The sequence below is a fragment of the Amblyraja radiata genome, chromosome 22 (assembly GCF_010909765.2).
Source record: "Amblyraja radiata isolate CabotCenter1 chromosome 22, sAmbRad1.1.pri, whole genome shotgun sequence".
Lineage (NCBI taxonomy): Eukaryota > Metazoa > Chordata > Chondrichthyes > Rajiformes > Rajidae > Amblyraja > Amblyraja radiata.
This window is the reverse complement of record NC_045977.1, coordinates 35,307,624-35,329,081: the sequence shown is the minus strand read 5'-3', so window position 1 is coordinate 35,329,081 and position 21,458 is coordinate 35,307,624. Positions and strand designations below refer to the sequence as shown.

At 45.8% G+C, this 21,458-nt stretch overlaps 1 protein-coding gene across 1 annotated transcript; it reads right to left on the bottom strand.

The window, feature by feature from the left end:
- Positions 1-8,459: 8,459 nt before the first annotated feature.
- LOC116985905 (phospholipase A2-like) lies at positions 8,460-21,110 on the bottom strand. Its single transcript, XM_033041025.1, has 4 exons — positions 20,962-21,110; positions 15,595-15,745; positions 12,819-12,931; positions 8,460-8,736 (listed from the first exon to the last, which is right to left on the bottom strand). The coding sequence occupies exons 1-4, from the start codon at positions 20,999-21,001 to the stop codon at positions 8,597-8,599; spliced, it is 444 nt and encodes a 147-aa protein (XP_032896916.1). The 5' UTR covers positions 21,002-21,110; the 3' UTR covers positions 8,460-8,596.
- Between the last annotated feature and the right edge of the window lie 348 nt (positions 21,111-21,458).

Genomic DNA, 21,458 nt, shown 5'->3' with positions numbered 1-21,458 from the left:
GTACACGTGACAATAAAGTACCATTGAACCACTGAGCCAAACTGTAAAGTCACTTTATAAGATGTATCTGTACATACAAAGCACTATTTTGATTTATAATGCAGGGAAAAATAAGCCCGGAAGAGAGCAAAGAATAATGAACCGAAGCTAGTCGGTGGGGAAATGGCAGAATGCAAAGTTAAGTATTAAATCCCCCCTTCCCCTCCTAGTGTGATGGCTGGGCGGCCTCTAGTGGGTGTGACCGGTAGTGTTGCTTTGCCCTTCATGTTTCTTAGAGTCCCAATATAAAAGTGCTCCAAGAATCTATTACCTGCCAGGCTTTGTCCCGCCCCTCCTTCCTCTCTTCCAGCTTTCTCTTCACGCCCTACAGTCAGGAGCGGCACGGTGGCGCAGCGGCAGAGTTGCTGCCTTACAGCGCCGGAGACCCGGGTTCGATCCTGACTGCGGGTGCTGTCAGCACGGAGTTTGTACATTGTCCCTGCGACCACGTGGGCTTTCTCCGGGTGCTCCGGTTTCCTCCCACACTCCAAAGACATCATAATCATAATCATACTTTATTAGCCAAGTATGTTTCGCAAAATACGAGGAATTTGACATGGGAGTTTGTAGATTAAGTGGCTTTAGTAAAATTGTCCCCATTATATAGGATAGTGTTAGCATACGGGGTGATTGCTGGTCAGTATGGATTTGGTGGGCCGAAGGGCCTGGTTCCATGCTGTACAGTATCTCTAATGTCTAAAGTCTAATATAAAAAATCCAATTAGGTGGCAAAAAGTAGAATTAAATGGAAGGAAAGATTTCTCCCTTACCAACTCAGCGGGTCAGGCAGCATCTCTGGAGGACATGGATAGGTGATGTGTTGGGTTGGGACTCTTCTTCAGTTGGTTAATATTAATGAATGTTTAAACTGAGAAAATTTATAAAACATTTACTTTTTAAACATTTCCTCACAGTGTGGATAAAATCAAAACAAAATGATGTTCCAACTTGTGAACCTCGGACTGAAGCAGGGTACCGATCCAAAATGTCACCTATCCATATCCTCCAGGGATGCTGCTTGACCCGCTGAGTTGCTCCAGCACTTTGTGCCTTTATTTGGCTTTTATCCTTCCGATTCTAGATGCCAAATTGGAAGAGCCTGTCAGCAGTGTTTGTGTTCCCAGATGGTGTCAAGGTAGGAGGTCAACAAATATCTCCCTGGGGAAGGGAAGCCTGGTTATTACGAAGGAGTCAATGTCATGAAGGGAAAATCCTCCTCAAAATCCAGGAAAGGTTGAGGAAGAAATGTACAGCAGTGGCGTGACGCGCTGGATCTGAAGGAAATAGCACAATATGTGGAGGCTGATGAGGTGGAAGGTGAGAACAAGGACCGCCCTTGTAGGCCTGGGCGAAGAGGAAGAGGTGAAGACAGAATAATATGAAGTGAGAGGCCATCCAACACAACAAAAGGGGAAATCCTTGATTGTAGGCATAGGCACTGGTGAGAACATTGCTATGGTCAGAGCAGATGTAATGGAGGCAGGAACTAGGAGAAAGGACACAAAGTGCTGGAGTAACTCAGCAGTTGAAGCAGCATCTCTGGAGGACATTGATGGTGATGTTTCAGGTTTGGACCTTCAACCAAGGAGATTAGATTAGATTAGATTAGATTATTTAATGACCACACAGTCAAGCTGGTGGAATTCAGGTTCAGTACAGGATGTTACAAGGTAGGCTGATTCCCGTCAAACATAACATAAAACACAACATCATACAATACACAGTGCATGCATGGGGAGGATATGTGCTATTATCATAGTGTGTTCAGAATTCGGATTGCGTGTGGGTAAGAACTGTTTTTAAATCGAGATGCCTTGGCGGGCAGTGAGCTGTAGCGCCTTCCTGATGGCAGCAGGTGGAAGATGTGGTGAGCTGGGTGGGAGGGATCAGAGATGATTTTCTTCACCCTTGACACGGACCGTTTGTGATGGAGTGATTCTATTGATGGAAGGGGAGTGCTGATGATTTTGGATGCTTTGTTAACTATGCGCTGTAATTTATTACGGGAGTGAGTGTCTAAACTGCTGAACCAGACTGGAGTTGCTGCCTTACAGTGCTAGAGACCCGGGTTCGATCCTGACTACGGGCGCTGTTTGTATGGAGTTTGCACGTTCTCCCCGTGACCACCTGTGTTTTTTCTAGGTGCTCTGATTTCCTCCCACACCCCAACGACGTGCAGGTTTGTAGATAAATTGGCTTCTGAAAATTGTCCCTTGTGTTTAGGATAGAACTAGTGTACGGGTGATCGCTGGCTGGCATGGACTTGATGGGCTGAAGGGCCAGTTTTATGCTGTATCTCCAAAAAGTAACCACCATTGCAATTCCTTGAGAATGGAATTTCTTGCCTGAAGTGGGAAGACAGAAAGTAGTGAGATCCTTTGGGTTTATAGTAAATGTGAACAGTTTAATCATCATTTCATTGTCGCATACACATAGATACAGTGAAAAGCTGTGTTTTGTATACAATCCAGTAAAATCACTTCATACATCAGCACGAAGGTAGACAAAAATACTGGAGAAACTCAGCGGGTGAGACAGCATCTATGGAGCGAAGGAATGGGTGACGTTTCGGCTCACCCGCTGAGTTTCCCCAGCACTTTTGTCCCGATCCAAAACGTCACCTATTCCTTCGCTCCATAGATGCTGCCTCACCCGATGAGTTTCTCCAGCATTTTTGTCTACCTTCGATTTTTCCAGCATCTGCAGTTCTTTCTTAAATAATACATCAGCACAATCATACATGACTAAAAAGGTGCAATGACTGTAGTAGCAAAAAATAGCAGATGTTTTCTGAGGCAGTGCACAAAGAATTGGCATGTTTGTACCTTCGATGGCATTCTATCTGAAAAATAACAACAAGTATACATTTCTTTTATCTTGACAAGCAAAGTCCTTATTTCTCAAGGATGAATAAGCTAGGCGATGTGCTGGAAAAGTCTAACATGATTTGAGACTTTAGACTTTACTTTAGACTTTTGGAGATACTGTGCGGAAACAGGCCTTTCAGTCCACCAAATCCATACTAACCAGCGATCGCCCCATACACTAACCTACACAAGCACACTAGGGACAACTTTACAATTTACCAAAGCCAATTAACCTACAAACCTGTATATCTTTGGAGTGTGGGAAGAAACCGGAGATCCCGGAAAAAAACCCACGTGGGTCACAGAAAGTACAAACTCCATACAGACAGCACCCGTAGTCAGGATCGAACCCGGGTCTCTGGCGCTGTAAGGCAGCAACTCTACCGCTGCGCCACTGTGCCGCCCTGATCTGGGCACAGTTTTACACAATAGGGCACAGAGTGCTGAAGTAACTCTGTGTAAAACAGCGTCAGCAGTTCCTCTCGTTACACCTTCAACAGTTTTACGATATTCAGTTATCCTGTCGGTATAAGAGGTCCCAGAGAAAGCCCATGTGGTCATGGGGAAAATGTACAAACTCCATACAGACAGCGCCCGTAGTCAGGATCAAACCAGGGTCTGTGGCGCTGTAGGGCAGCAACTCTACCGCTGTGCCTGAGTCCGAACCTACTTGGTTACTCCATGCAGTTCCAAAGATAATCACAAGGACCGTGACTCTTTGTCCTGTGAACCTTTCTGTGCTAGTTAACTCATTACATAATCGATTGGGGGGAAATGTAACATTAGAAAACCGTGGATAAAATTCATTGTGCAGAACAAATGATGCCCACTGAGTCACATTTTAGCTTGACATGCCGCCCCTTCTACCCACTGAGTCACATTTTAGCTTGACATGCCGCCCCTTCTACCTTCCGAGGGAATTCACCTCCATCATCCTGACTGCGGTCTACATCCCACCCCAGGCAGACTCCGTCTGGCACTGGAGGAGCTGCACGCCGTGGTCAACAAACACCAGACGTCTTACCCCGAGGCGTTTACCACCATAGCTGGGGACTTCAACAAAGCAAACCTCAAGAAATCGCTCCCTAACTTCCACCAACATGTCTCCTGCTGCACCAGAGTCACAGACACTCTCGACCACTGCTACACCACCATCAAGGATGCCTATCGTTCTATCCCTCGCCCTGACTTCGGTAAATCCGACCATTCCGCGGTGCTGCTTCTTCCTGCCTACAGGCAGCAATTAAAGAGCGCACCCCCAGAGGTGAGGACTGTTCAGAGGACTGTTCACACACTTCTGAATTCCAGACATGTCTGAAGATACCGAGGACTACAGAAGACCAGATATGACCTTAGTAAGGCCATCAAAAAGGCCAAAAGGGACTTTTGCCACAAGCTGGAGGAGGAGACAGATGTTCGGCAGCTGTGGGGGGGCCTGAATGCAATCACCTCCTACAAGGCGAAATCAGGAGGCAGCTCACATTCCAGTGAAACTTCACTCTCTGACGAGCTCAATGCGTTTTACACACGCTTTGATAGGGAGAACGCTGATGTGCGTTCATGAGCCCCCATTCGCTGTGATGGTATTTCGGTCATGGTCACTGAGGTCGACGTCAAGAAATCCTTCAGAGTGAACCCTCGGAAAGTGCCTGGACCCGATGGTATACCCGGTCGTGTTCTAAAAACCTGTGCGGACCAACTGGCTGGAGTTTTGACGGACATTTTCAACCTCTCACTTCTAAGGTCTGAGGTTTCCACCTGCTTTAAAAGGGCATCAATTATACCGGTGCCCAAGAAGAGTAAGGTGACATGCCTCAATGACTATCGACCAGTGGCACTTACATCGGTGGTGATGAAGTGCTTTGAGAGGTTGATCATGGCGCAAATCAACTCCTGCCTCGACAAAAACCTGGACCCTCTGCAGTTCGCGTACCGCCACAACAGATCAACGGTGGATGCGATCTCTCGCTGGCTCTCCACTCCGCTCTGGACCACTTGGACAACAAAAACTCATATGTCAAGCTGTTATTCATTGACTACAGCTCGGCATTTAACACAATCATCCCCTCCTAGCTGGTTACCAAACTCTCAGAACTGGGTCTCTGCGCATCCCTCTGCAATTTGATCCTCGACTTCCTCATTCACAGACCAGTCTGTCCGTATTGGTGGAAATGTGTCAGCCTCAACAACAATCAGCACGGGAGCACCTCAAGGCTGCGTGCTCAGCCCCCTGCTGTACTCACTCTATACTCATGACTGCGTAGCAGGTCATAGTGCAAACTCCATCATCAAGTTCGCTGACGACACCACTGTTGTGGGACGTATCACTGATGGGGATGAGTCAGAGTATAGAAGAGAGATCGACCATTTGACCAAATGGTGCCAGCACAATAACCTGGCCCTCAACACCGGCAAAACCAAGGAACTGATTGTGGACTTTGTAAGGGGTAGGATGGGAACTCACAATCCCGTTTATATCAACGGGTCGATGGTGGAGAGGGTCACGAGCTTCAAATTCCTGGGCGTGCACATCTCTGAACATCTCTCCTGGTCCGAGAACACTGATGAAATTATAAAGAAAGCACATCAGCGCCTCTACTTCCTGAGAAGATTACGGGGAGTCGGCATGTCAAGGAGGACTCTCTCGAACTTCTACAGGTGCAAAGTAGAGAGCATGCTGACCGGTTGCATCGTGGCTTGGTTCGGCAACTTGAGCGCCCAGGAGCAGAAAAGACTGAAAAAGTTGTAAACACTGCCCAGTCCATCATCGGCTCTGACCTCCCTACTATCGTGGGGATCTATCGCAGTCGCTGCCTCAAAAAGTCGTTACAGTCGTTACAGACTTCATAAAGAAATGTGTGGAGGACTGCATCCCTACAAAAACCTTCCGAGTGTTTCCCAATCAGAAATCTCGGAAGAACTTTGAGATCCGCACTCTCCTGAAGTCCAGACACAGGGCATTCACCTCCAATGATACAGTGGCCTACATGAAGACCAGATACGACCTTGGTAAGGCCATCAAAAAGGCCAAAAGGGACTTCTGCTCCAAACTGGAGGACGAGACAGATGTTCGGCAGCTGTGGCAGGGTCTGAATGCAATCACCTCCTACAAGGCAAAACCAGGAGGCAGCTCGAATGCCGGTGTAACATCACTCCCTGACGAGCTCAATGCATTTTACGCACGCTTTGACAGGGAGAATACTGATGTGCCTTCCCGATCCCCCATTCGCTGTGATGGCATTTCAGTCTCAGTCACAGAGGCCGATGTCAGGAAATCCTTCAGAGGGGTGAACCCCCGAAAAGCACCTGGTCCCGATGGTATACCCGGTCGTGTTCTAAAAACCTGTGCGGACCAACTGGCGGGAGTTTTTACGGACATTTTCAACCTCTCACTTCTGGGGTCTGAGGTCCCCACCTGCTTTAAAAGGGCATCAATTATACTGGTGCCCAAGAAGAGTAAGGTGACGTGCCTCAATGACTATCGACCAGTGGCACTAACGCCAGTGGTGATGAAGTGCTTTGAGAGGTTGATCATGGAGCAAATCAACTCCTACCTCGACAAAAACCTGGACCCACTGCAGTTCGCTTACCGCCACAACAGATCAATGGTGGATGCGATTTTGCTGGCCCTCCACTCCGCACTGGACCACTTGGGACAACAAAAACTCATATGTCAGGCTGTTATTCATTGATTACAGCTCGGCATTTAACACCATCATCCCCTCCAAACTCGCAGAACTGGGTCTCTGCGCATCCCTCTGCAACTGGATCCTCGAATTCCTCGTCCACAGACCACAGTCTGTTCGTATTGGTGGAAATGTGTCAGCCTCGATAACAATCAGCACGGGAGCACCTGAAGGCTGCGTGCTCAGCCCCCTGCTGTACTCACTCTATACCCATGACTGCGTAGCGAACCACAGTGCGAACTCCATCATCAAGTTTGCTGACGACACCACTATTGTGGGGCGTATCACTGATGGGGTGGTGTCAGAGTACAGAAGAGAGATCGAGCAACTGTCCATATGGTGCCAGCGCAATAACCTGGCCCTCAACACCAGCAAAACCAAGGAACTGATTGTGGACTTTGGAAGGAGTAGGAGGGGGACCCACAGCCCCATTTATATCAACGGGTCGATGGTTGAAAGGGTCAAGAACTTCAAATTCCTGGGCGTGCACATCTCTGAAGATCTTTCCTGGTCCGAGAACACTAACGCAATTATCAAAAAAGCTCATCAGCGCCTCTACTTACTGAGAAGATTACGGAGAGTCGGATTGTCAAGGAAGACTCTCTCTAACTTCTACAGGTGCACAGTCGAGAGCATACTGACCGGTTGCATCGTGGCTTGGTTCGGCAATTTGAGCGCCCTGGAGAGGAAAGGACTACAAAAAGTAGTAAACACTGCCCAGTCCATCATCGGCTCTGACCTTCCTTCCATCGAGGGGATTTATCGCAGTCGCTGCCTCAAAAAGGCTGGCAGTATCATCAAAGACCCACACCATCCTGGCCACACACTCATCTCCCTGCTACCTTCAGGTAGAAGGTACAGGAGCCTGAAGACTGCAACAACCAGGTTCAGGAATAGCTACTTCCCCTCAGCCATCAGGCTATTAAACCTGGCTCGGACAAAACTCTGATTATTAATAACCAATTTCTGTTATTTGCACTTTATCAGTTTATTTATTCATGTGTGTATATATTTATATCATGGTATATGGACACATTTATCTGTTTTGTAGTAAATGCCTACTATTTTTTCTGTGTGCTTAAGCAAAGCAAGAATTTCATTGTCCTATCTGGGACACACGACAATAAACTCTCTTGAATCTTGAGAGTGCTTTGGCAAAAGAGGAAGTAAAAATATCTATAAAAAAGAACAGAGCAAACAACATTCCAAATCCATGTTCCTTTTACAATCTGAACAGAAGGGACTGATCTTTTAAGATTCATTCTCCAGTTAAATTTTGTTCTGATTAAATGTTTTGATTGGTGAGGCAGTCTCGGACCAGAGGGCACGGCCTCAGAATCCAAGGGTGTACCTTTAGAAAGGAGACGAGGTGGAATTTCTTTAATCAGAGGGTGGTGAATCTGTGGAATTCATTGCCACTGATGGTGGTGGAGGCCAAGCCATTGGGTGATTTTAAGGTGGAAATTGACAGATACTCGATTGGTATGGGTGTCAAGGCTTATGGGGGGAAGGCAGGAGAATGGGGTTGAGATGGAAAGATAGATCGGCCATGATTGAATGGCAGAGTAGACTTGATGGGTTAAATGGCCGAATTCTACTCCTATGATTTATGAAATTATGGACTTCTTAATCAAAGTGTAGTTCATGGCAACAGGACAAAATTCACCGCCCTGCACCCCAATGGATATATGGAAATAAATGCAAAGAGAGCAGGGGCATGGCAGTGGAGACGACAATTTGTTCTTCATTAATGTTGATTTTTAGATCATTAGTGGGTGTCGTGACTACAATTTCCTGTGATCCTTGGTTCGCAGGATGCAAAGTGAACGTATTTTTCTGTACAATATATTTTTTTGGTTTTATTTCCGTTTATTGTCATGTGTACCGAGGTACAGTGAAAAGCCTTTGTTGCTGACTCCTTATACTGAGTTAAATCAAAGCTAGTTTCATGCTCAGGCATAATTAACAATTCACAATAGGCATCGATTTTTCTCTCCCAAGGCCTTAACACCTTGGCTTTGAATTGCCACAAAGGAAATTGGACCATAACGCATATCTGTTCTGGTAATTCGCCCTCTTTAAGCATTTTGATAACTCCACATCACATTCACAATTCTTCTCTTGACATCTGGTATTGTATGCCTCTGTAATAAAATAAAATATCATTACTTATAGGGTCATAGAGTCAAAGAACTCAGAAACAGACACTTCGGCCCAACTTGCCCACACTGACCAAGATGCCCCCATCTACACCAGTCCCATCTTGGCCCATATCCCACCAAACCTATCCTATTCATGTACCTGTGCAAATGCCTTTTAAAAGATATGATAGTACGTGCCTCAACTCCCTCCTCCCGCAGCTCGTTCCATACACCCACCACCCTTTGTGTAAAAGAGTTTCCCCTCAGGTTCCTATTCAATCTCCCCACCTCACCTTAAAGCACTCGTTGCTGCATAGTTTGTGTTCTAGACTTCATTGATGACATTTGAATCAGGAAATTTTACAATCAAACCTCACACCATCTATCGCTTGTTGGAGGTGTCATCCTTAATGCCACCTCCACTCCCTCGCTCCACAAAAGCAACAGAGCCGTACAGTGATGCAACTGGTAGTTCTGCTGCCTCACAGCGCCAGAGAACCAGGTTCAATCCTGACCTCAGGCCCTATTCCCAGGACTTTGAACACATGGAGTCGTAGTGTCAGACAGCACGGAAACAGGCCCTTCAGCCCAACGCCTATGTGGACCAGGATACCCTATTGAGGACTAGCTCTAGACCAAAGGCAGTGGTTTTTCCCGCAACAGTTCTACAGACTCACTAACGCACAGATTTGTATTCTGTATTATTTTGTCAAAGTGTGCACCCGTGAATGTTGGAGCTTTTCCTGAAGTAGTTCAAGTTTCTATTGATTCACCTTTCCTTCAGTTGGTGGCAACCCTTGTTCAATCATATTTAGCATCCAAACGTCGTGAACCATCGTTCAAATGATTGCAGACACGACGCCAGAGAACCAGGTTCAATCCTGACCTTGGGCGCTGTCTGTCTGAGTGGAGTTTGCACGTTCTTTTAAGATTTAACATTTAAGACAGGCTTGCGTAAATGCTTAATGCTGCTTTGGGCACAGTGATGGGTTGATACAAGGAACCGCAGACGCTGGTTTACAAAACAAGTACACAAAGTGCTGGAGTAACTCAGCGGGTCAGCCAGCGTGTGCGGAGAACGTGGATAAGCAGAGTTTCGGGTCGGGACCCTTCTTCGGACTGAAGTACTGCAATTGAGTTACTCCAGCACTTTGTGTCTTTCTTTAATGATTTTTAACCAGGTACTTGATGGTTTACAAAGCACCAGTTTTGCGCCCCACAAGAGTTTGGATTCCATTTATTGGACCCCATTTTCCTTAATATGGCGAAATCCCACTCAATATCTCTGCCTAATTTTATAGAACATTTTTACTTTATGACATTCACCAACATTTACGGATATCAATTCATCTGCAGGACATGTATTTGGCACACAAGACAATACTTTTACTTTTACACATGTTTTCCAGGTCAGCATGTGTTCCTGATTACAGAAGGTCAAACAATAACCATTTTACCTTTTGAGAGGTTACTAATATTATGGTTAAGGCCATATATCTCTGCTCTCTTTGAAATACTTTGACTTGCACAAGAAATAAAAGTGAGTTCTGAGTAGATTATTAAGAGAGACAGTACAAGCTTAATAAACCATGGTAACCTGGGTTGCAGAAATAAACTTAAAATATGCAGCCAAGATCAAGTCATGCTGGAGAATTTTGGGTCAATGACCATATCTTTAATATTAATTTAACTGTTGGGTACAGTAACTTCTTCAAACCAATTATTTGATATCAATAGTACTTCTTGTTCAACAACAATCAGAAGTTTAGCAAAAGCAGACAAATTTTTTAAAAAAATTTGTTCGTAAGAATGTTTGCAATTGAAGGTTTAGAAGAAGACCTTTTATGGTTAGATGCCTCAGACAGCTTGCTGTAGAAGTGTGAAAAGATGTGATTTTTGAATAATTTGCTGATGCTGGTTTAAACCAAAGATAGACCCAAAATAGACTCTTCAGGGTTTGAAGAAACGTCTCGACCCGAAACGTCACCCATTCCTTTCCTCCAGGGATGCTGTTTGACCTGCTGAGTCACTCCAGTGTTTTGTGTCTATGATTTTTGAATAATTACATTGTTGAAACAGCAACAAGTTCATCCAAACAGTCTGCATGTTTATCTCTTTTGGCGTGCCCAAGCCCAGTTTGGATATGATTACAGTTCTTTCTCTTGGGTACTGAATGCCCTTTTCACCACTCACCATGTTCTCCACAATAAACTCAATGAACCAAAACAATTGTGAATGTTGTACGCGGTATTATCTTAATGTTCTAACTGTGTCTCTACACAACTCATTCATTCATAGCATCCATGTTATGAGATCAGTCTCAAGGACTAATAAGGGAATCAAATTCCATTGGACATTAGATTGCAAGCGTTTCCAATCATCCCGCCTCTTCCAGCACATTGACGCAGGCCCATTACTAATGAAGCGTACTAATAATGTCAGTCATAGTGTGGAAACAGGTCCAACCTGCCCACACCGACCAACATGCTCCATCTACACTAGTCCCACCTGCCTGCGTTTGGCCCATATCCCTCCAAACCATGTACTTGTCCAAATGTTTTTTAAACTTTCTGATAGTACCTGCCTCAACTACCTCCTTGGGCAGCTTGTTCCATATACATACCACCCACTGCGTAAGAAAAGTTGCCCCTCAGGTTCCTATTAAATCTTTCCCCCCTCACTTTAAACCAATGTGCTCTGGTTCTTGATTCCTCTACTCTGGGCAAAAGACTGTATTTACCCAATCTATTCCTCTCATCACCCTTCATCCTCCTGCGTTGCAAGGAATAAAGGCCTAGCCTGCTCAACCTCTCCCTACAGATCAGGCAACTTCACCCTATGTTTGATTAGCAGATAGGTGGACCAAGGATAGAGATTGAAAGGAGACAAAAGGGTGTCAGATATTTAATGATTAATGTTTAATGTTTTATGTGTCATTACTAACTGTCACTGTATGTAATGTTGTCACTTGTGGGCGGAGCACCAGGGCAAATTCCTTGTATGTGAATACTTGGCCAATAAACGTATTCATTCATTCATAAGGAGAGAAGGGGAGTGAAATGTAAAGTCAGAAGGTGGGATGTCGACAGGGGTGGATCGAGGGGGAAAGAGGGGCAGAATTGTGGGAGAAATGAATATGCACCAGGGTGGAGGAGGGGCACAGCAAAAAGAGGAAGGGGTAGGGGGTTGTTACTGAATCAAGGGCCAGAAGCAGGTCAGTAAGATATGATGGCATACAGACAGACAGTTTGAAGAAGGGGTCTCGATCTGAAACATCACCCATTCCATCTCTCCAGAGATGCTGCCTGTCCCACAGAGTTACTCCAGCATTTTGTGTCTATCTTCGGTGTAAACCAGCATCTGCAGTTCCTTCTGACACAGTAAGATAAGACATTTCATTAACTGGGTGGGCTATGTGTGTCATGTGACCCCTGCAGTTTTCAGCAAGTACCCATTACTATTCCCTATCTTGGACATCTTAGAGATACAGCAAGGAAACAGGCCCTTCGGCCCACCTAGTCCGTGCCGACCAGCGATCACCCATAATCCAGTTCTAACCTACACATTGGAGATAATTTTGCTGAAGCCAATTAACCTACAAACCCGCACATCTTTGGAATGTGGGAGGAAACCAGAGCACCATGAGAAAACCCACGCAGGTCACAGGCAGAACGGGCAAACTCCGTACAGACAAGCACCCATAGTCAGGATCTAACCCGGGTCTCGGGCACTGTAAGGCAGCAACTCTACCGCTGTGCCACCCTAAATTTACAAATTGGTGCTGAAACCAGAGTTGAACCAGGGACCTCACACACTATCAATCAGGTACCAGGACCTGGTCAATGATGGACAAAAAGGTCAATGATAGCTTCCAAACATATGAACTCACCAACTATTGAGTGTTGGGTTCAATTGGAAGACAATGATGCACGCGTGTAATACTGGCTTCTGATATCAGCTGGGCCTGGCTTATTTGCTAGTTTCCGGATACACTTCATAGTTCAAGCCTCTCGCACTCCCACCTCCCGATGATTGTTTCCCGCAGTGCGATGCCCCCTTTCAGTATTATCTTGTCAGATACTCACTACATCTTGGTATTTTATTGGCTTTGTTGCAATACCAGTTGTAGGTATGAGACTTGGGACGACAACCAACAGACTCCGCTCTCCTATAACAGCAGTCATGATTAAAGCAGCACCTTAAGGAGCAAAGAAGGAAGAGATGAAGGAATCAGTAAATAATTGACTGGGCGCTTTGTTTAACGTGAGAACGACAAGGGACAAAACACATTGTTAAACGGCTCAGCAGTAGATAATTGCCATTGGGGCCAAAGGTATAGAAGTGTGAAAACGCACACCTCCAGATTCAGGGGCAGTTTCTTCCCAGCTGTTATCAGGCAACTGAACCATCCTATCAACAACTAGAGAGCGTTCCTGAACTACTATCTACCTCATTGGAGACCTTCGGAATGTCTTTGATCGGTCTTTATTGGCTTTATCTTGAACTAAACGTTATTCCCTTTTTCATGTATCTGTACATTGTTAATGGCTCGATTATAATCGTGTAATGTCTTTCCCAGACTGGTTAGCACGCAACAACATTTTTTTACACCACCTCGGTACACGTGACACTAAACTAAACTCAACTCAACAATTTGTCCATTTCTTTCCTTAAGATACAAGCCAAGCAAAACAAATGGGAAGCGATCCTTTGTCCGTTACCTTCTGTGTTTCAAGATTTTTAGAGATGTCCAGAGGCCTAGAGCACTGATTAAGAGGTAAGAATTCCAATTCTGTCATGATTGCTTCTAAATTTAAACCAAATTAGTATCAGAAGTGGTGACAAAGCAACTAGTGGATTGAACTGAGCAGCGGAAAGAAGCATTGCCTTACTGCCAAGTCTGTCAAACCAACTGTAGTTTGATCAAACCACAACTTGTTTAATGGCCTAAAAATCTATTCAGTGTTTAGGGGTGAAACGAGGAGATGTTTCTATGCAGAGGATAGACACAAAATGCTGGAGCAACTCAGCTGGCCAGGCAGCATCTCTGGATAGGTGACGTTTCAGGTCGAGACCCTTCTTCAGACAGAGGGTCAGCAGGGAGTGAAATGAGAGATATGGAAGGGTAAAGTGTGAAAACGAGAGATCAAAGGGTACTAAGTTCATGTGTAGGATTTTACAGAGGCCAATTAACCTACTGACCCGCACGTGTTTGGGATACGGGAGGAGACTGGAGCATCCCGTATGGACCATACGCGGCCTGCGGGGTACGGAGCGGTGGAGCAGCGATGGAGGACCAGATTCATCACACAGAGTGGTGAATCTCTGGAACTCTCTGCCACAGAAGGTAGTTGAGGCCAGTTCATTCGCTATATTTAAGAGGGAGTTAGATGTGGCCCTTGTGGCTAAAGGGATCAGGGGGTATGGAGAGAAGACAGGTACAGAATACTGAGTTGGATGATCAGCCATGATCATATTGAATGGCGGTGCAGGCTCAAAGGGCCGAATGGCCTACTCCTGCACCTATTTTCTATGTTTCTATTTTTCTATGACTCCAACGGCTGAACTAGGCCCTGCAACGCTGCCATGACAACGGGCCTTCACAGGCAGGTTAAGAAACACTGCACTTACAGCAATTGGGACTTGAGAATGGCGCCAAATCTGGCCGAATCTTGTACACTGTCTCCGTGCACTATTTCTGTACACTTGTACTGTATCTAAGATGCGCTTATGCAAAGAAGTACAGAACTGCATGCAAAAATGCATTTCACTGTGCCTCGGTAGATGTGGCAATAAAGTAGCATTGAACCACCCGGAGGAAACCCACGCGGTCAGAGGGAGAACGTGAAAGCGCACACACACAGAGCAGATAGGACCTGTGTTCGGCTTAAAGCCCTGGAGTAGCTTCATCCCAGGACCTGCTGGCTGGGTGGTGGGACCGATTTGTGGGCCAGAGCTGACACTGATATGTTTGTGTGCACTATTGATTTTGGAGGTGTGTCCCACCAGTGAGGAGGTATGTGGTAGGCAGGTATGTGGCAAGTATTCTGTGATCTGGGAGGCAGGATGTTCGTGTACAATGCTGTTTGTGTACAATGCTGTTTCTGTCAGCTCACTCGAGCTGTCAGCGTAAGGGGTTGGTTTTGGTTCCACAAATAATTCAGATACATCAGCCCAAGGCCAACAAACCCTGATTCTAAGTGACTGCAGTTAGACTTTACTTTAGACTTTAGAGCAGTGGTTCCCAACATGGGGCGTACGCCCCACAGGGGGGCAATTTGATTTTTAAGGGGGGCAATTGAGCGCGACTGAGGAGGTCTGGGTCCAAATTTTCGATTTTTATTTTTTTGGATTTTCCATCAGGTAAACATATGTAGTTTATGTATCAGATGTTATTTTGAGTAAATAATTTTTGGCGTTTTAAGCTTCTTCAGCTGAAAGAGTTCACTTTTTAAATGATAAGAATTATATATCACCACATGGGGGGGGGGACATCAGGATTTTAGAGGTGATTAGGTGGGGCATGGCCAAAAAAAGGTTGGGAACCACTGCTTTAGAGAGACAGTGAGGGAAACAGGCCCCTCGACCCACTGAGTCTGCGCCGACATCCTTGTACATTGGCACTATCCTACACACTAGGGACAATTTACAGAAGCCAATTAGCCTACAAACATGCACGTCATTGGAATGTGGGAGGAAACAGGAGCAGCTGAAGACAACCCACACGGTCACAGGGAGAACATGCAAACTCCGTACAGACAGCACCCGTAGACAGGATCGAACTGGGGTCTGTGACGCTGTGAGGCAGCCACACTACCGCTGCAATTATATATAAAAGGAAAGTTTGGGAATCTTCCTCACCAATCTGTGCGGTCCCGTGGCCAGCCTTTCCCTCCGAGTCCACAATAACAACCGTACCCTATGTAGGAGAGCATACGCCCTGTGCTACATTTAATCATAGCACCCAGCTGCAAGCCGCTTTGTAGGTTCATATGGCCATGTGTCGTAGGCACTGGATAAAGATCACAAACACAATTACATCGTCACATGATGACAATTAGTTTAGTTTAGTTTAGTTTAGTTTAGTTTAGTTTAGTTTAGGGGGGGTGGGTGACCAAGAACGAAGGTGGGCGACCCGGCGGGAGGGGCCAACTGCAGAGAGGCGGCGATAAAACATTTCAGGAAAGAACTGCAGATGCTGGTTTAAAATGCTGCAGTAACTCAGCGGAGAGAAGGAATGGGTGACGTTTTGGGTACACTTAAGTCTGAAGAAGGGTTTCTACTCGAAACGTCTTAGATAAACTGTCTATCTTAGATAATTCTGTTCAATGAACTCGTTGTAATTTAGTCGACACCAGCAACTCTTGGCGACTCTTGTGTACAGCCCAGGTGAGGACTGATGTATGGTTTTTACCCAGTTGTATGCAGAACAAAGCATTTCACTACACAGGGGTACATGGACAGTAAAGTGTCATTCAATTGATTGAACCATTGAATAGGTTAACTTAACCTACGCTGCAGACTAAAGCCAATAAACTTTTGCACAACAATGGGAAAACAAAACCGTGCTCCAAAATCAGCTTAGTCCAGAATTGGGCAATATTATCCCAATAGGGAGGTTTCACGGCAGTCGGGTCACGACCCATGACCCGTACTGTTGCTACACTACTCCAAATGGATTACACGCGATAAACTGCAGGTAGGCACTTACCATTGTTTCCAGCGTAGCGGGCCCGTTAAAACCCGCTGCGATTGTCAATTTTTGCGCTGTAAATAATTATGGAAATCGGGATAAGCGTGAGAGACGTTTAGCCTACTTCAGAATTCCAAAAGTGAGGAGAAATGACGGTAGATAAAAACGAGAGCTGAAGGGACAACAACAGCAAGAGTGCTTGGCCGTTTGCTCACTGCATTTCATCAACAGTAAGGCATTATTTGTGTTTTTTCTTGATTCCTTTGGCATCTAAAAAGTTTCAGAAGTGATAAATCTGGCTGTAATTTTTTTTAATCGCCCATGGTTCTCGTGGGTTTTTACATACAAAATGAAAACGCATCTGAAGAAACATTTACAGCCAGATTTATCACTTCTGAGAATTTTTAAATACCAAAGGAATCAAGAAAAAACACAAATAATGCCTTACTTGATGAAATGCAGTGAGCAAACGCGATAATTCCCAATATTTTCAATGTTTACCAAGCACTTTAGCTGCTGTAGTCCCTTCAGTTCTCGCTTCTCTATACCTTCATTTCGCTTCACGTTTGGAATTTTAAAGTTGGGTACATGTCTCTCACACTTACCCCGACTCCCACCATTTTTTTCAGCGCAAAAATTCAACATTTTGGCGGTTTCTAGCAAAGATCTTATAGCGGAGCAAGATAGGCTACTCCTGCGAAATGCGATGGGCTGGCGTGTAGTAGGTACGGAGGGGATCCTGGCCATTTTTCCCCGCCCATTTTAGTAACCGGAGCCTACCTGACCCGACCCGACCCGCAGTGTAATCAATGTTGCGGGGCAACAGTTTGTGTGTGTGATTATAGGGTTAGATTCATAATTCTGTCAGTTCATACTTCTTGTCAAGAATAAAATTTGACTGGTAATTGTCTTTTTTAATGTTTTTTAAATCATTTCTTTTTAAATGGCTCACAAGCAGTGTTTGAGTTGATTTTGTAGTAACCGGAACCGACCCGACTCGCAGGGTAATTGACATTGCGGGGGAAGTTTTTGTGTGTGATATAGGGTTAGATTCATAATTCTATTAGTTCATAATTCTGTTAATTCTTGTTAAAGAATAAAATGTTTATAAACACACATACATGAATGTGATATAAATGTATATAATCATAAAACACACACAATTATATTTCTTCTGATCCAATAATGAATTTTATTTCAGACTAGACAAGGGACATTATATAAGAAACATTGTAAACATCCCCGCAACTTCACACACATTAGGCCTTATCCCCCCCCCTGGCACTCCCTCGCCTGCCCCCTCACTACAATTTCACCCCCCCCCCCCCCCCCCCTCCTATGCCCCTCTCCCCGCTGCCCCGGGCCCCACACTCCCTCTCCCCGCTGCCCCGGGCCCCACACTCCCTCTCCCCGCTGCCCCGGGCCCACACTCCCTCTCCCCGCTGCCCCGGGCCCCACACTCCCTCTCCCCGCTGCCCCGGGCCCCACACTCCCGCTGCCCCGGGCCCTACACTCCCTCTCCCCGCTGCCCCGGGCCGCGCACTCCTTCTCCCCGCTGTGGAAACAAAGATCCGATCTTTGGCCGGAAGCAAGATGGCGGAGCAAGATGGCGGGGGCTGGTTGCTAAAATGGATCCTATAATCACCCATGAATCCGCCCATGAGCGTGCTACACATTTGCGTGAGAGTAACCCATCTTGCTCCGCTATAAGATCTTTGGTTTCTAGCATTAATAACATATACCGGAAGTGACGGATGTCTTCCAGTTAGATTTAGCGGCGGTACACAAAATTGCTGGGGAAACTCAGCGGGTGCAGCAGCATCTATGGAGCGAAGGAAATAGGCGACGTTTCGGGCCGAAACCCTTCTTGCGCTCTGTGCATCGAGCCCTATGACCCAGTGACCTTTCGTGCAACCACCCTATACTTGGCATCTTAACACTTGTTGGGAAGCGCAGCTTGCAAGTGCAGAGCTGGAATTTTATTTATTGTGAACATATTTTCTCAGGCATAAAACTCTTCCCAACTGATCTCATAGAGGTGTATAAAATCATGAGAGAAATAGATTGGGTAAATGCACAGAGTTTCTTGCCCAGAGTAGGGGAATGGAGAACATGGGTTTAAGGTGAAGGGGGAAAGATTTTATAGGAATCTGAGGGGTAACTTTTTCACACAAGGGGTGGTGTGTGCACAGAACGAGCTGCCGGAGGAAGTAGCTGAGGCTGGTGCAATCGCAATGTTTAAGAAACATTTAGACATGTACATGGATAGGACAGGTTTAGAGGGATATGGGCCAAATGCAGGCAAGTGGGAATAGTGTAGTTGGGACATGTTGGTCGGCGTGGGAAGGTTGGGCTGAAGTGCCTGTTTCCACACAGTATGACTCTAAATGATGTTACATTCACTTCCACTTTCATTCTCACTGTTCTGGTGGGCGGCGCGACTATGGTCAGCAGCGGCCTCTGCAGTCCGTCTGCGTTTTTATTATTTTAATACTTATGTTTTTATGTAGTTTTTGTTATTTTTGTTGGGGTATGTGTGTGGGGGTGTGGGGGGGGGGGTGGGGGTAACTTTTAAATCTCTCCCTGCACGGGAGACCCGACCTTTTCTTTGTCGGGTCTCCGTTGTCGTTGGGGCTGCAACGAGGAGCGGCCTCCAACAGGAAGACCGGGGGCTGTGGTGCCGACTACTCACCTCACCGTCGCGGAGCTGGCCGAGTCCAGAGCGGGTGGAGCTGTGGTGGACGCTGCTGCGACCCGACCCCCGGAGAGCCGGAGGCTGCAACTGCGGGTTTGGCGGGCGGCACCGGGAGCCCGCGGGTCCCTGGGGGGAGACCGCTTTTCAGGGCTTCCGCAACGGCGACTTCTCCCGCCCGAGTTGCGGAGTTGAAGAGCACCTGAGCGGGGCTTTACAGCACCGCCCCGCGCGGCTTGGAATGGCTGCGGGTCTCTGCGAGCGCCCGCCGGGGGCTCTAACATCAAGACCCGGTGCGCGACCTTGCATCACCCGGCGTGGCTTTAATGGCTGCGGGACAATTCGCCATCGCCCGCCGGGGGCTTTGACTTTGACTTTGACTCTGACATCGGGGGGGAGAGTGCAGTGGAGAGATAAGTTTTTTTGGCCTTCCATCACAGCAATGTGATGGATGTTTATGTAAATTATGTTGTGTCTTGGGTCTATTTGTTTGTAATGTATGGCTGCAGAAACGACATTTCGTTTGGACCTCAAGGGGTCCAAATGACAATAAATTGAATTGTATTGTATTGTATTGAATGCCAGTACACAGAACACCCAGCTTCTCGTAATTAAGAATGGAAAACTGCTGGGAATTCACAGCAGTTCAGACAACATCTGTGAAGAGAGAAATATCTCCATCCATTCCTTCCACGGATGCTGCCCGACTTGCACAGTTACTCCAGCGCACTGTGTTTTATTGCTGTGAAAATCAAGTTCAGCTTATGTTAGTCTTCGTTCCCAGTTTTAAAATCAAAATTTGGGAACATTCAGTTATCAACCAGTTATGTTATCCATTTGAGAATTTCTCCATTATTGTTGACAACTCCGGTTGAACTCCTGCCCAGATTATGCTACAAAATGCATCCTCTTTTTCTTAGTTATCAACTTCCTTTTTCTATTAGAACTTTAAACGCAGCATCATTTAGAAGTATTGTATCTCGTAGCAGTCTTAGTCATCAATTCTCACCGGATACATAAGTTATAGGAACAGAATTAGGCCATTCGGCCCATCAAGTCTACTCCGCCATTCAAACATGGCTGATCTATCTTTCCCTCTCGCCTGCCCTTATCCCCATAGCCCCGGACATCCGAACTAATCAAGAATCTATCAATCTCCACCTTAAAAAATATCCATTGACTTGGCCTCCACAGCTGTCTCTGCCGACAAATTCCACAGATTCACTACCCTCTGACAAGAAATTTCTCCTCATCTCTTTTCTAAAGGTGTCCTTTTATTCTTATTCTAGACTCTCCCACTAGTGGAAACATCCTCCACACATCCATTCTATCCAGACCTCTCTCAAGGTAAATCAATAAATTGAAACCAAAATGAACAAAGTCAATTACAAGTCAATGAATATTGATTTCTCTAACTTCAAGTAACAGTATTTCATATTTTGCTTGGGCAGCTTACAGCCCAGTGGTATTAATATTAATTTCTCTAACTTCAAGTAACCGCGACATTCCCTCTCTCTCCATCCCTCCCCCTCCCAAGTCGCACCAGCTTCTCCTTTTCACCCCCAAACAGCTAACAATGGCCTGTCTCCTTTATCATCGTTACTTTTTTTCCATAACTTTCATTCATTGTTCTTGATCTCTCTAAATCATCGTTAATATATCTCTTGTTTCCCTTATCCCTAGCTAGTTTGAAAAAGGGTCTCGACACGAAACGTCACCCATTCCTTCTCTCCAGAGATGCTGCCCGCCCTGCTGAGTTACTCCAGCTTTTTGTGTCTATCTTCGGTTAAAACCAGCATCTGCAGTTTCTTCCTACACAAAGAGTCAAGTAAACTTGCTTTACCTGATAGTGCTACAAGCAGCCAGAAGAGTGGGGAATCCATGTGAACACAGGCAGCTCTAGGTTCACACTGAGGATAAGGAGCTGCCGGACCTCTGGTTTTCTCAAGTATTTTTGAATTAATGCCAGCCTCTTCAACCCTCCAGGGACATCATTTCCTGAAAGCAAGTATGCAGTAACAGCTCTGTTCCAGTCCTATCTTCCAATTGCACGGAGAGACACTGGCAATGGCACAGCTCACAGCCGCAAAGATTCTGGTGAAGAGCCATATATTGGGGAAAATAAATTGTAATTCCTAACTTGTGCAATACAGGGTTATTTAAATCTATGTTTCCTGCACTGATACCAACCCATCTTTGTGTCAGCACACGTGTTAGATTCAGATTCTCGTCACATGCACCAATTCAGGTACAGTGATATTTGAGTTACAATACAATACGATGCAGCCATCACTGGCATCACATCACTCCAGTCCTCAAACAACTTCACTGGCTTCCCAT

What these genes read in the sequence shown, in the direction of transcription:
- LOC116985905 (XM_033041025.1), bottom strand. Translation starts at nt 21,001, where the DNA reads ATGGATTCCCCACTCTTCTGGCTGCTTGTAGCACTATCAG. An exon ending in CCACGGGACCGCACAGATTG is followed by an intron (nt 12,932 to 15,594) that starts GTGAGGAAGATT and finishes TTGCTCCTTAAG; the next exon opens with GTGCTGCTTTAATCATGACT. An exon ending in CAATAAAATACCAAGATGTA is followed by an intron (nt 8,737 to 12,818) that starts GTGAGTATCTGA and finishes ATTTTATTACAG; the next exon opens with AGGCATACAATACCAGATGT.